The sequence below is a fragment of the Prorops nasuta genome, unplaced genomic scaffold (assembly GCF_024137725.1).
Source record: "Prorops nasuta isolate Cenicafe-Biocafe unplaced genomic scaffold, Cenicafe_Pnas_1.2 PNAS00001, whole genome shotgun sequence".
Lineage (NCBI taxonomy): Eukaryota > Metazoa > Arthropoda > Insecta > Hymenoptera > Bethylidae > Prorops > Prorops nasuta.
The window spans coordinates 6,593,735-6,609,608 of NW_027116798.1; the positions used below are offsets into that span (position 1 = coordinate 6,593,735).

Consider the following 15,874-nt stretch of genomic DNA (forward strand, 5'->3'; position numbering starts at 1 on the left):
AAATATGCCAAGAAAATAAGAGAAAGGAGAATTATTAAACGGGTCTATTGTCTTTATTAAGTTAAGAGATTCATAATTTGCATTATCATTTGATTATTATAGAAAGAGTTAATACTTTGTGATGATTTAATTTCAGGTATAAATTTCTTATTGCTACATCAATTATAAGTTCAATTTCAATTTGACGACAACCGAATGGATTACTAACAATGAAAGCTGGCACAACAAAAGTCCAATTTAAAATAAGTAAAGTGTAAAGTGAAATGTTGAGATAGGAATCTGCACATTGCAAAGCTGACTCTTCACTAACATTAAATATCATTATGTATTTAATGAAAGGTATAATTATAAGCTTAAATTATTCAATCTAGTTTGAGTGATTATATTTAGAAGTGAATATCTTATATATACTGTTTATGAAAAAAATATTTGCCATATACTATTTATGTAATAGGTCTAAAAATATTCCATAAAGAATTTTTTTGTTTTAAATAGAGCTGCTGAACTAGTAGAATCATTTGACTCCTTATACACTGTCTTACTAATGAAACGTTTTACTGACTGTTTTAAAAGCTATTAACTTGTCTGTATTTATTGATCTCTAAACCCAATAAATTTTTTGTAGTATCATTTTGATCGACATGTTGACTGTTTTATATGCATCATAACTTTGCAGACAACCAAGAGTTCAATGGCTTTAATTAGTGCCTATTTGTAGTACTGCTTATTCGATGAAACAATAATCATAGCAAATTGCTTAGTGAATATTAAGAATTTATTTTTTGGAAGTGTAAAGCTGGTAGATTAGTTGAAAAGTCAAGCCCAAACTTTGCGGACACTTAGTAACAAGGTGATGATAGATTGAATATATTAAGGACTGATTTGCTTCACAAGGATGTTACAGTATTATCCAGATAAGTATTTCATTAATTATATTTATATATTTTTATAGATTATACGAAAAGTTACTACATTATAATAATTTCTTTTTAGATATCAAGTTCTGTATTGACTTAAATCTTTCAATAATAGTCATAAGTTGTAATCTATCATTATAAGCTTCAATCAGACAGTAAATGAAGGAATCGGGAAAGAATGCAATTTGTTGGAAGAATAATCCAATATATTTAATAATTGCCTTTGCACATACATGATAAGCTGCTTCTTTTATGAAATAATTACTACGTCTATTAAGTGTACAAGATCTTTCATTAAATAATTTACTTGAGTAATATGATAATACGTAAATATCGAATTTTAACTAATCAGTGTCAATAATAATAAAGTTATTGAACTTATATATTAATCAACCAAATTATCTTCACCAATATTCACATTATCTGAAATTAAAAACTCAATGTTTATTAAGAGCATGTAAGTATCTTTTCCTTTAACAATAGAAATATTGAACCTTGTTGTTCGTTTAATAAATTTTCAATTTTTGCCATGAACTTCTTATTTGCTAAGAGTGACTCTGTCATAAAATCATCTATAATTTTTTCTATCGAAGGCTGTGATAAATCTTCAATATTTTCTAATCTGCTCCAATTTTCTTCAAGCCATTGGTCAAAAACTTTGTCACTTTTATCTTTATTGCTGTTACTTATAGTTAAATCGTTATTTAATTGCTCTACTTCTATAGTTGTTATTTTAATCAATTCTATTAATTTTACTGTAAAATTAAACATTAATAAAAACAATATTACATATATATAAATTCGTGATCTAGATTATATAAGAATAGTAATTATAAAAAGTAATCAAATTAATTAACTATTACTTACAGATAAATTTTTGAAATTTAGCATGATTTCCCATTAATTCATGAATACTTCTGTGATATCTTTCTATATCATTATTTGTTCTTTTTTTTAATTTAAACACTGATATGCTTTTTTTTTGGGGATGAATAATCCATGTTCTTTTAATATACTTCAATAGAGGATTAAGAATCCTGCTGTATTCTGCATTTCCTTCAATCTCTCTTGTAATCATATGAAAATAAATCATAATAAAATTACTCGGTAATAAGGGAAGATTGTACATCTTTCTGATTATAATGTTCATATCACATTGAGAAGATAAATCTAATTTTTTCATAGTATCAAAAACTTTTAGCTTCCTGCAATATTTTCTTACATTCTGGAAAAATGTTGTATTAATTAATATACTGAAAATGGTTTATCTTTATTATAAAGTTTCATCTTACATAAATATAATGAAAATAACATCCGGTCAGTGAAATACTTGGAAAAACTGATTTTAACGCATTTCGTAAAGCTTTTTCATAATCTGTTGTTACAGACAATAAATTCATTTTCTTGAAAAGCGTATTTTTGATATGTGCGAAAAGCTCAGTGTAGGCTGATTGGTTTTTCTTATTCATTAATATCCATAAGAATGGAATAGCCTGCACGAAAAGTAATTAAAGGGGTATTATAATTTATCTCCGACCCAAATGAATAGCGAAAATTGTTACTAAAAACATTTAAATTATAGGATTTCATTTAAGCTTTGTTCGCGTTGCTTGCACTTTTCATTAAATGTGTACACTTCGTGTGACATATAATATACACTTTTAATGAAAAGTGCAGAAAGTGCATGCAAAAACAACCAACCTTTTGATATCAATACAATATCAATTTTTTTTTTTTAATAATACTTTTGGTCACAGTTTTTTCACAATTAAAAATTAATAATTTATAAATTCTCTTTAGCGGATATTGCTTCCATACTACAGTTATATTTGAATCATATAATTACTTTATCATTTTTTTCTCCCATTATCGTTACTAACTGGTAAGCGTTATCAATTTTGGGGACACATTGGTACGTCGCATCAATTTTTAAATTTGCAGTTGTCTCCATTTTCATACATAATTCTCTTTCATAAAGTAAAATAGATACTCGATCCTTATTTCTTATTTGTTCTACTTCTAAATTTAATTTTTTATTTTTAAAGAGAAAATATGTGATATTTTTCCATTTTTCGTGGCTCATAACTGCTTCAATGCTGCTTAATTTACCAGGGTTTGGTGCATTAAAGTTAGATCGGCTATACTCTAAGCATCTTTTAACTTTTAAAAAGGGCAAAGATGCAGCAGTAGCTGGGTCACTGAAATAATTCCTTTCTTTTGCGTTCATCCATACATATATATAGTTAAAACTAAGCAATAGAGCTGTTTACTTAAAAAAATCATTGAAATCAAGTTTTGAGGGGAAACGTAAAATTAAGAATTGTATAGCCGAATATAAAGATACTATTTAATCACACATATTTATGTTTACTTACCTAATTGCACATTTATTATAAGCATTTTTAGCTGTGTATTCGTGATTCTTAATCAAACTCAGGGCCTTAGCTTTAAAATTTGACCTATTTAAATAATTTGGATCACGTTCATGATTGTGCATCTGTATAGGTAGTAATTGATCATTTTCATTTAATTTTGCCGTTCCCTTACAATTTTTTTTAATACACGTTAAATATCTGTAAACAATTTATACAGATAATATTAGATTGCATGATGTGATGTTAAATTAAAGAAGTAAAGAAGCTTTTACAATAAAATTACCTTATGCAAGTTCCATCTTTTCTTTTGCTGATTTTGTTTTTATGGTATACAAATCCATCTTCGTACAAAACGTTTGAAAGCTTTCTAGCTCTTAATTTTTCCATGTTTTTTGTGAACAAATTAAAATTATCTTTATTTCACAGGGGTTAAACAAAGTAGATAATGAAGTTGCATATTATATATATATATAATATGCAACTTCATTATCTACTTTGTTTAACCCCTGTGAAATAAAGATAATTTTAATTTGTTCACAAAAAACATGGAAAAATTAAGAGCTAGAAAGCTTTCAAACGTTTTGTACGAAGATGGATTTGTATACCATAAAAACAAAATCAGCAAAAGAAAAGATGGAACTTGCATAAGGTAATTTTATTGTAAAAGCTTCTTTACTTCTTTAATTTAACATCACATCATGCAATCTAATATTATCTGTATAAATTGTTTACAGATATTTAACGTGTATTAAAAAAAATTGTAAGGGAACGGCAAAATTAAATGAAAATGATCAATTACTACCTATACAGATGCACAATCATGAACGTGATCCAAATTATTTAAATAGGTCAAATTTTAAAGCTAAGGCCCTGAGTTTGATTAAGAATCACGAATACACAGCTAAAAATGCTTATAATAAATGTGCAATTAGGTAAGTAAACATAAATATGTGTGATTAAATAGTATCTTTATATTCGGCTATACAATTCTTAATTTTACGTTTCCCCTCAAAACTTGATTTCAATGATTTTTTTAAGTAAACAGCTCTATTGCTTAGTTTTAACTATATATATGTATGGATGAACGCAAAAGAAAGGAATTATTTCAGTGACCCAGCTACTGCTGCATCTTTGCCCTTTTTAAAAGTTAAAAGATGCTTAGAGTATAGCCGATCTAACTTTAATGCACCAAACCCTGGTAAATTAAGCAGCATTGAAGCAGTTATGAGCCACGAAAAATGGAAAAATATCACATATTTTCTCTTTAAAAATAAAAAATTAAATTTAGAAGTAGAACAAATAAGAAATAAGGATCGAGTATCTATTTTACTTTATGAAAGAGAATTATGTATGAAAATGGAGACAACTGCAAATTTAAAAATTGATGCGACGTACCAATGTGTCCCCAAAATTGATAACGCTTACCAGTTAGTAACGATAATGGGAGAAAAAAATGATAAAGTAATTATATGATTCAAATATAACTGTAGTATGGAAGCAATATCCGCTAAAGAGAATTTATAAATTATTAATTTTTAATTGTGAAAAAACTGTGACCAAAAGTATTATTTAAAAAAAAAAATTGATATTGTATTGATATCAAAAGGTTGGTTGTTTTTGCATGCACTTTCTGCACTTTTCATTAAAAGTGTATATTATATGTCACACGAAGTGTACACATTTAATGAAAAGTGCAAGCAACGCGAACAAAGCTTAAATGAAATCCTATAATTTAAATGTTTTTAGTAACAATTTTCGCTATTCATTTGGGTCGGAGATAAATTATAATACCCCTTTAATTACTTTTCGTGCAGGCTATTCCATTCTTATGGATATTAATGAATAAGAAAAACCAATCAGCCTACACTGAGCTTTTCGCACATATCAAAAATACGCTTTTCAAGAAAATGAATTTATTGTCTGTAACAACAGATTATGAAAAAGCTTTACGAAATGCGTTAAAATCAGTTTTTCCAAGTATTTCACTGACCGGATGTTATTTTCATTATATTTATGTAAGATGAAACTTTATAATAAAGATAAACCATTTTCAGTATATTAATTAATACAACATTTTTCCAGAATGTAAGAAAATATTGCAGGAAGCTAAAAGTTTTTGATACTATGAAAAAATTAGATTTATCTTCTCAATGTGATATGAACATTATAATCAGAAAGATGTACAATCTTCCCTTATTACCGAGTAATTTTATTATGATTTATTTTCATATGATTACAAGAGAGATTGAAGGAAATGCAGAATACAGCAGGATTCTTAATCCTCTATTGAAGTATATTAAAAGAACATGGATTATTCATCCCCAAAAAAAAAGCATATCAGTGTTTAAATTAAAAAAAAGAACAAATAATGATATAGAAAGATATCACAGAAGTATTCATGAATTAATGGGAAATCATGCTAAATTTCAAAAATTTATCTGTAAGTAATAGTTAATTAATTTGATTACTTTTTATAATTACTATTCTTATATAATCTAGATCACGAATTTATATATATGTAATATTGTTTTTATTAATGTTTAATTTTACAGTAAAATTAATAGAATTGATTAAAATAACAACTATAGAAGTAGAGCAATTAAATAACGATTTAACTATAAGTAACAGCAATAAAGATAAAAGTGACAAAGTTTTTGACCAATGGCTTGAAGAAAATTGGAGCAGATTAGAAAATATTGAAGATTTATCACAGCCTTCGATAGAAAAAATTATAGATGATTTTATGACAGAGTCACTCTTAGCAAATAAGAAGTTCATGGCAAAAATTGAAAATTTATTAAACGAACAACAAGGTTCAATATTTCTATTGTTAAAGGAAAAGATACTTACATGCTCTTAATAAACATTGAGTTTTTAATTTCAGATAATGTGAATATTGGTGAAGATAATTTGGTTGATTAATATATAAGTTCAATAACTTTATTATTATTGACACTGATTAGTTAAAATTCGATATTTACGTATTATCATATTACTCAAGTAAATTATTTAATGAAAGATCTTGTACACTTAATAGACGTAGTAATTATTTCATAAAAGAAGCAGCTTATCATGTATGTGCAAAGGCAATTATTAAATATATTGGATTATTCTTCCAACAAATTGCATTCTTTCCCGATTCCTTCATTTACTGTCTGATTGAAGCTTATAATGATAGATTACAACTTATGACTATTATTGAAAGATTTAAGTCAATACAGAACTTGATATCTAAAAAGAAATTATTATAATGTAGTAACTTTTCGTATAATCTATAAAAATATATAAATATAATTAATGAAATACTTATCTGGATAATACTGTAACATCCTTGTGAAGCAAATCAGTCCTTAATATATTCAATCTATCATCACCTTGTTACTAAGTGTCCGCAAAGTTTGGGCTTGACTTTTCAACTAATCTACCAGCTTTACACTTCCAAAAAATAAATTCTTAATATTCACTAAGCAATTTGCTATGATTATTGTTTCATCGAATAAGCAGTACTACAAATAGGCACTAATTAAAGCCATTGAACTCTTGGTTGTCTGCAAAGTTATGATGCATATAAAACAGTCAACATGTCGATCAAAATGATACTACAAAAAATTTATTGGGTTTAGAGATCAATAAATACAGACAAGTTAATAGCTTTTAAAACAGTCAGTAAAACGTTTCATTAGTAAGACAGTGTATAAGGAGTCAAATGATTCTACTAGTTCAGCAGCTCTATTTAAAACAAAAAAATTCTTTATGGAATATTTTTAGACCTATTACATAAATAGTATATGGCAAATATTTTTTTCATAAACAGTATATATAAGATATTCACTTCTAAATATAATCACTCAAACTAGATTGAATAATTTAAGCTTATAATTATACCTTTCATTAAATACATAATGATATTTAATGTTAGTGAAGAGTCAGCTTTGCAATGTGCAGATTCCTATCTCAACATTTCACTTTACACTTTACTTATTTTAAATTGGACTTTTGTTGTGCCAGCTTTCATTGTTAGTAATCCATTCGGTTGTCGTCAAATTGAAATTGAACTTATAATTGATGTAGCAATAAGAAATTTATACCTGAAATTAAATCATCACAAAGTATTAACTCTTTCTATAATAATCAAATGATAATGCAAATTATGAATCTCTTAACTTAATAAAGACAATAGACCCGTTTAATAATTCTCCTTTCTCTTATTTTCTTGGCATATTTATCAAAATGCAATATAACTGAAATGTAAATAGCTGATATTTCAATGTAATATATGATCCTTGCTACCAAGAAGGTAGAATAACCATTCTCAAGTGTTTTAAAATAACTTCACTTTACAAATACTTATATATACTTCTGCTACTTTCGCTTTTAATTCGAACCTGGTTATATTTCACGTCATTTCCTTTCTAACTAAGCGCTACCAACCTAAGAATAAAACATACAACAACCATAGACATGATTATTATAGAGATGACTCTTTTTTCAAGAACCGTATTCTGACTTGTTGATATCTACCTTTTCACCGTTCTATATTGCCACCCGCACACTCGCGTAACTATACTAATTATAAATATTACCACCTGGCATCCTATATTCTAGATACTGGTGCTGTATAAAATCTATTTTCTAGATATTTTAAAAGGATCCTCGAAAGTAGCTATTAATTTGAAAATTCTGGACAATAATACGGCGTTATATTTAGATTAATTTTGAAGCTGTTTTTCTTTTCGATAACGCGACATATGAATTGGTCTAAGGTAATCAAACACAGGTATTATATTAAAAACGCCAATTATAAAATATTTTTTTATTTCTATTTATGAAAATCTTATTGTTTTTTAAAATAGAGCAGTTTGCTGCTTCATTGGAAGAGCAAAACGACTCGAAAATAGATTTCCAAGTAAAGCCATAGTCTGCTCTGGAAATTTCAAACTAAACGGAGAGCTTGAGAGATCCCTTTAACCCCTTAGCTTACAATGACGTATGAGAGACGTGATAGTTTTTCGGGGCCAAACATAAACAAAACGTCTCAGAGACGTGGTAAGTCTACCGGCCCAAATATAAACAAGACGTCTCAGAGACGTGGTAAGTCTACCGGCCCAAATATAAACAAGACGTCTCAGAGACGTCCTTGGTGTCGCTTTTGGCACGCACAATTAAAAATTAAATCGTAAGGCAAGGGGTTAAGAATATATAAGCTATTTTTTGTTGTATCACAAGACAAGTCACAAAATTAAGAATAATTTTTTGTTAATCTCATAGGTTGCAAAGGGCTGCGAAATTTCGCTTTTATCAGTTTCAAGAAAGGTCGGAGATGATTCTTATAGATTTTTATGTGCTGAACACGAAGATGACTTTGAAATTGCTGCAGCACATGAGGTTTTTTGAAATTTAGGCTTAAATGGTCAAAAAATGACTATTCATTATTTTCATGAATTTTTCTTAGAAAACTTTTTTCTTTATTTCACCATGCCTAACATAATACTATTCTTCGCCTTTAAAATTCATTTTTAAAAATAATTGTATGATTTTTTCAAATTAAGTTATACAAATTTTAATACAAGAGTTTTAATCATGCAAAGTTACCAGTTTTACCGCGTCAAACTTACTTATTGATATTAGCTAAATTAAATGGAATTCAGCATTTCCGGCTTTCTGGGGTGTCAAATTTAGGATAGGCTGCAACACGCGATTTTCGAGGAGAGGTAGGAGAGAGTGGGGCAAAATGATCCCCTTAAGGAAAAAACCTTTATAGTTTCAATATTACATATTTTACAACAACAAAACTCAGATATATGATAGACCAGACCTTAATTTACATTTCTGTACAGTCGTCAAATCTAAATTGTTAATAAATAATTATTGTGAGTAATTTAAAACAAACCTTGCAAAAGGATCATTTTACCCTAACCTATGGGGTAAAATGATCCCATACCGAATAATATCTAATTATAATCTTGTAACTAAAAATGCGTAGACAGAAATGATTTTTATCTTAAAAGATTTAAGAAATGTGTATTTCTACAATATATTTTTTGTTTTTATTAGTTAATTACTACAAGTTATGCAGGTATAATCAATATCATCTTCGTTAATACCTGCACATTCGTCATGTACCCAGCCGAGACAAGTTGTACACTGAATCCAGCCTTCTCCTGAACTTGAATTACTAAATAATTCGTAACACAGCATACATTCTGTATCGTCGTTACTACAATGACCGTAGTTTGCTTTTTTCCGATTAATCAGCTTTATTGCTTTGAGATTCTTTCCCCCGTCTTTACTTTTAATCAATTTGGCTTTTTTTGTTTCTTTTTTCTTAATTTCCGCACTAATTTGATCATTTTTTTCTTTTATTAGTTCGTTTGCGTACGTAGAACTTGACAGAATTACGGTACCACATGACCTACGTTTTCTGCTGCTTCTTCTTGACGACATTTTTGGTATTAGATGACAAACTTCGGGAGGCACAGAAAATGAAGAACTATGTTCCATAGATGTTGATTCTGCTTCGAGGACATCACAATTTAAATCTGAATCTGGGAGATCTGGAGTAGGACTTTCTAAGTTTTGTTCCTCTAAGCGTCCAGTAGTAGCTGAACTATTTTCACCTTCATTAGATTGATCCGTAACTTCAGCAGCTACAAAGTCAGTGTCGGAAAATATTTCTGGATTAAAAGGAACAATTCCAGTTTTCCTAAATCCATTAATAGCATTACATGGTGTAGTCGCTTTCAAATAAGCTTCGCAAAAAATTTTACTAATCTGGAATGTGGTAACACTCCTTCCAGGGTGATTATTTAGCCATGTTTCCAAAGCTTGATCTAGATAAGTTTTTAATGGAAACATAAGGCTGACATCTAGTGGCTGCAATTTATGAATCGTATGCGGAGGTAATACCAACAGACTAACAAATTTTTCCCTTGCAGTCAATATCACGTCTAAATTTTTTGTATGAGATAGATGCCCATCCATGATAAGGAGCACGGGATCATCTTGAGAAGGCTTAACAAAGTTTACAAAATGATCAAACCATTCTTTAAATATATCGATATTCATCCACCCACTTTCATTGCACGCAAAAATTGTTCCTGCTGGAGCCCCATCCATTAATTCAGCTTTCATACGTTTTCTATTAAATATTATCATAGGTGGTATGAAATTTCCTGATGCTGACATACAAATAACTCCTGTAGAAGATATTCCACGTTCTGCAAAGGTTATTCGTGATACTTGCTTTCTCCCCGTTTTAGCAAAAGTTTTTGAGTTTCTTCCAGGAACAGTCGAAATCGATGTTTCATCTACGTTAAAAATTCGATGAGGGGGGTATTTATACTGTGTTATTAATTCTTTTAAAAGGCCAAAGAACTTAGTGACCACAGGCTTGTTAAATGCTTGGGCACGAGCAATAGAAGTGGACTCTGGTTTACGTAAGGTGATTTCTGGGTGTCGCCTTTGGAAAAAATATAGCCAATCTTTACCAGCGGACATGTTTGCGTGGGAGAATGGATGGGGAAGATTGTTACGTTCAGCTAATTGATAGGCTAAACGTCGTAGGTCGTTCGTGGTAATACCATACATTGTCATTTCCAAATGTAAGACATGTTGGATTAACTCCTCTTCTTGCCTTTTGGTAAATACCGTCCTTTTAGAGCCAAGATATTTTAAATTATCCTTGGCCGTTACATTTATGTTTTTAAATCGACGTTTCAAAGACATCAGTGGAACATTGTAGAGTTTTGCTGATGTTTTTATTGGCATACCTTCAAGAATCGCATCCAGGGCCAATTCCATACATTTTGGATCCCAGTTTTGCCTTTGGGTTTTCCGTTTATATGTCCGCGGCATTCTAATTGTAATAAATTTAATCATTATTTGCTTGTAAAAGTTAGTAATTGGAAAATATCATAAGAGGGGGCAAAATGATGCCGGGATCATTTTACCCAACTTAAATGGGATCATTTTGCCACAAATACATTTTACAGGTTTCGCTTAGGGTTAGAAATTCAAATAAGCCGTATTGGGTTTAATCATAAAGGGAAATAAAACATCAAATATGGCGTTTTGAGTTACACATTGAAACATCTTTAAAAATATCACCATATTTTTTCCCCACAAGATTTAAAATAGGCTTACCTTATATCAAACTATAAGAAAAATTTGAAATCACCAAAAAAATTATTTGGGCATTGAAACCAGGCTTTTTATGATTGCCTAAAATATTTAGACACTAGATTGATGATATTCATTTGTTTCTAAACCAATGGCATCTATAGTTTTAGTAATTTAGCTAGGGATCAATTCACCCCGAGGGATCATTTTGCCCCACTCTCCCCTATTTCTCATAAAGTAAATAATGTATATCCAATTTTAACTGAATTCTAATATTACTATATTAAACTTTTATTGCTATCTATACAAATCTCAAATGAATCTATTTACACTGGCATCGCTTGCTAGGGTATCTCCCGACAGCCTGTACGGGAAATTTTACAATAGGTCGTCTCGTCCCGAAATTTACAAAAACTTTTCTTTACGGCGCTGCTAGTCAGTGCTTTTCGGTTAATTCGGGTTATTGCATTTCTTTTCTTTATTCATTTTTGAGTGCCAGGCCCACTATGGCCCACCCGAATGGCCTACTTTTCGTCCGAAGCACTTTTCCTTTTCCAGGTTTTCCGCGACTCTAACCTCTCTGGCCTGCCCGAGTGTCGAACTCTTTTTCTACCCGATTTTTCTTTTACTTACCGCACTTTTTACTAGCTACGTTGTCTCCTCCAGGTAGTAACACACACCTTGTCGGAGGCCGCATCGCGATAGTGAGTCTATTCGCGTACTTTAAAAGTTTGCAGGCAGAAAATTCTTTCGCAAAACTGTTTCGCCGGCTGTGCATAGTGTGCCCCCTTTTTAATTACGTCGTTTTTTTATCGGAGGAAATCCCTTTGGCGAGCATCCTCATGCTTTAAAATTTGGTTTGACACTTGGTAGGCCTATAGTCCTCGTTTCCTGGCTACTCCTTCTGGTTTCCCACTTTTATTTTCTTTTGTAGCTTGCTAAGACCACATGCTCGCGCTTCCTGCAGTTCGACAGGTAGTCCGTGCCTCACCACGTGCTCGCGGTAACGCTGAGGTCTGCGCGAAAGCTCTCGCGATACGACCAATCGTGCGCTAGACACGAAAATTCAAAATTCTTAACGTGACAAGTCCCGTCTGGATCTGCCATGTTACAAGCTATATATGAAATTCACAAGAACCTCGTAGTCGCATAACAATAATGAATTAATCAAAAACTAAGTTTAACGCGGTAAAGTGGGTTATCTTGTGAATTTCATATAAACCTATTTTAAATTTGATACTCCAGAAACCCAGAACTGCTGAATTCCATGCAATTTAACTAATATCAAACAGTAAGATTCACGCGATAAAACGGGTGACTTTACATGATTGAAACCCTTGTATTAATATTTGTATAACTTTATTTTAAAAAATCATACAATCATTTTTTAAATTCGATTTTAAAGGTAAGGAATAGTATTATGCTAGGCATGATGGAAATTATAAAAAATAGGTATCTAAGAAAAATTCATGAAAATGGTGAACATAGTCATTTTTTGACCATTTAAGCTGAAATTTCAAGAAAATTGACGTGCTACAACAATTTCAAGGCCATATTCGTTTGCAGCACACAAAAATCTACAAGAATCACCTCCCTCCCTTTCTTGAAATTGATAAAAGTGAAATTTCTTAAGCCTGTGTATTTAAACGAATGGTATCATTAGTTTTTATTAGAGACCTTCAGGGATCATTCTCCCTCGAGAAATCATTTTGCCCCACTCTTCCCAACAATTTTTTTTCCTACAAAATTCTCAGTTAATTGTTTTGTTAGACCACTTTGTATATTCAACCTGTCCTCTGTTTGTTAAATACAATATTTTCAAAGTAGTAAATGTTTTACATAAATTAAAATTATTTTATTATTTTAATTTCAGTTTGTAACTTCGTGGTGCACGACCGCTGTCTTAAGACCGTCGTCTCTCCCTGCTCCAGTATCGCGGCAAACCAAATCAAGGTAACACATTTACACTAGTTAATTTAATCTAGCTTGTAGTTAGTACATTTAACTTTTATAATCCAAACATATTATTATGTCTTTATTATAAAATTCAAAACTTTACGTATAATTTTGAATTTTTATCAGTAAATAAAATGTGTAATAATTTTTCCCATTGTGATGTGGCTGATCGCTGTAATCGTTTCCACTGCCTTATTAACTATCTTTGTATTCGATATATGGACAAAAAATGGTCGAATGGGTGACCAACAACCTAGTGCACAGAATGTCTGACAACCCTAAAAACGCTTAATATTAATAAGTACACAAACAATAATCTCATTTGATTGAAAATTAGTAATCATTGGTTTTGTGGGTCATTGCTTTCAAATCCGTACTCAAAATAAACATATAATTTTAAAATAGGGGATCCAGTATGACGGTTACCAATACCAATGATGCTACAATTAAGATGAAATTTGATAGCCTTAGGGTTTTTATGGTCTTTGATTTTAAACACCAACTCTAAATTTAGAAAAACCAAAAAAGTAAAAAAAAATACAAAATATATTTACTTAAATCATAGGGAAGAGTGGGGCAAAATGATCACTCGAGGTAAAATGATACCTGAGAATTTTATGGAAACTATTGACACTATTTGTTTAAAAATTAATCAATATTAAAATATAAACTTTTAAATACATAATATAATATAGTAATGTCTATTCTTAATACGTAAAAAATTGTTAGCGGCATTTATATGCTTATCATCGTTTTTCTGTAAAATAAACGATTTTTCAATCATATAGAAAAGAAAAATGTGGGGATACTTTTCCAATTGCTCAATTGGGTAAATCATAATAATAAGTATGAACTTTTATTTCCTCTCAATATTAATTTAAAATCGACTTTGGTACAATTTTAAGATTCGATGAAAGATGCGCAAAGCATTTGGGTCAAAAAGATCCCATAGTGGATTCATTGGTAAGAAGCAGTCAGTGCTCAAAAAGTAATAACGATGATGATAACGAACGTATCAAGAGACACGGTAGTGTCTCGACGGCAAGTACATATAAAAGTAGATAATGATATGTCTGTACCGCCGAGGACTACCGTATAACTTATACAGCAAGTTTGGCCGTCTCAATTTTTAAACCAATTTATTTCGATGAATGATCAATTGCGATGATTTAAATAAAGCTTTCCTTAAAATGGTTTTGAACAAGCTTTCATTTGAGCCCACGAACATCAAAATCGGTTCACGCAATCCAGAGATCTCATACTCGGTTAGCTATATATATATTGAAAATTGAGATTCTTCTCCATAATCTTCTTCTTTTCCAGCCAGAATGTATGTCTCGGGCTTAAGTTAACCGCTAAAGAAAATAACGTCATTTTTTCTCAGTGTTGCCAACCGGTTATACTCAACGATAAAACCAGTGTTCTGAACTATCAAATAAAATCGATGTAATCGATATAATTAATCCGGCGAATACTGTTAACTGTCAATTGTAATGTGAGGTTATTTATATATAATACAGTGAAGTTAATTATTGCTATGTTAGTGAATGCGTTAAATTTTCGAAATGATAAATAAATTCGAATAATAATGACATAAGGAGTCGACAATTATTAGATAAGTATAAGATTATATTTTACAATACAGGATGTTAATATACTTTGTGGTATTTTGTGAAATTTCTTTTTCAGATAATTTGAGTTAGAACATTTCTATTTTCATTGCTGAGGATAGTAGACCTGACTGGATGAAATAAGATGAATATTTTCAATATTGAGTCAAGGAGAAGTATACTTTCAACATTTATATGCATCGGAGATTATCAGGAGCATATTAATTAAATGAAATTTTTAAGATATTTGATAAACATATGCTAAACATCCAGGTATGGAAATCATTAACAAACTTCATGTTTAACTTTTTCTTTTCTTTAAACTCATATGGATTTGAACTGTCCGATATGTTATATCATATATATGAACAACTTTCCAGGAGTTAATAAAGTTTCTGTTTATTACGATTAGATATAGAAATGAATTTTACAATATAATATGTTATATATTGTTTCGTATTTGTGAAATTGATTTTTCAGATTAAATTGAGACAGAACATTTCCATTGCCAATTTCATTGCTGATGCTGCAGCAGACTGATTGAAGTAAGATTAATATTTACATATCTTCAACACTGTGCCAAGGAGAAGTATACTTTCAACATTTATGTGCATCGGTGCTTATCAGGAGCATATTAATTAAAAGAAATTGTTAAGATTTTTGATAAACATATTCTAAAATCTTAGGTATGGAAATGATTAATAAAATTCATCTTCTACTTTTTCTTTTCTTTAAACTCATATGGATTTCAACTACCCGATAGGTTATATCACATATAAGAATAATTTTCCATGAGACAATAACAGTTTCTGTTTATTATATACACAAACCATTTTCCAGGAGACAATAAAACTCTCTTATTACTACGATTAAAGAAAAGTAGATGAATATTTTCTAA

At 30.0% G+C, this 15,874-nt stretch overlaps 1 protein-coding gene across 1 annotated transcript in view; it reads left to right on the forward strand.

Moving 5' to 3' along the window:
- Positions 1-15,874, forward strand: part of LOC136774330 (diacylglycerol kinase theta) — a 2,104,019-nt gene that overhangs the window by 472,910 nt on the left and 1,615,235 nt on the right. Inside the window, exon 3 of the mRNA XM_066728589.1 lies at positions 13,284-13,363. Coding sequence (XP_066584686.1) covers positions 13,284-13,363 — 80 coding nt within the window. The remainder of the gene's footprint in view (positions 1-13,283; positions 13,364-15,874) is intronic.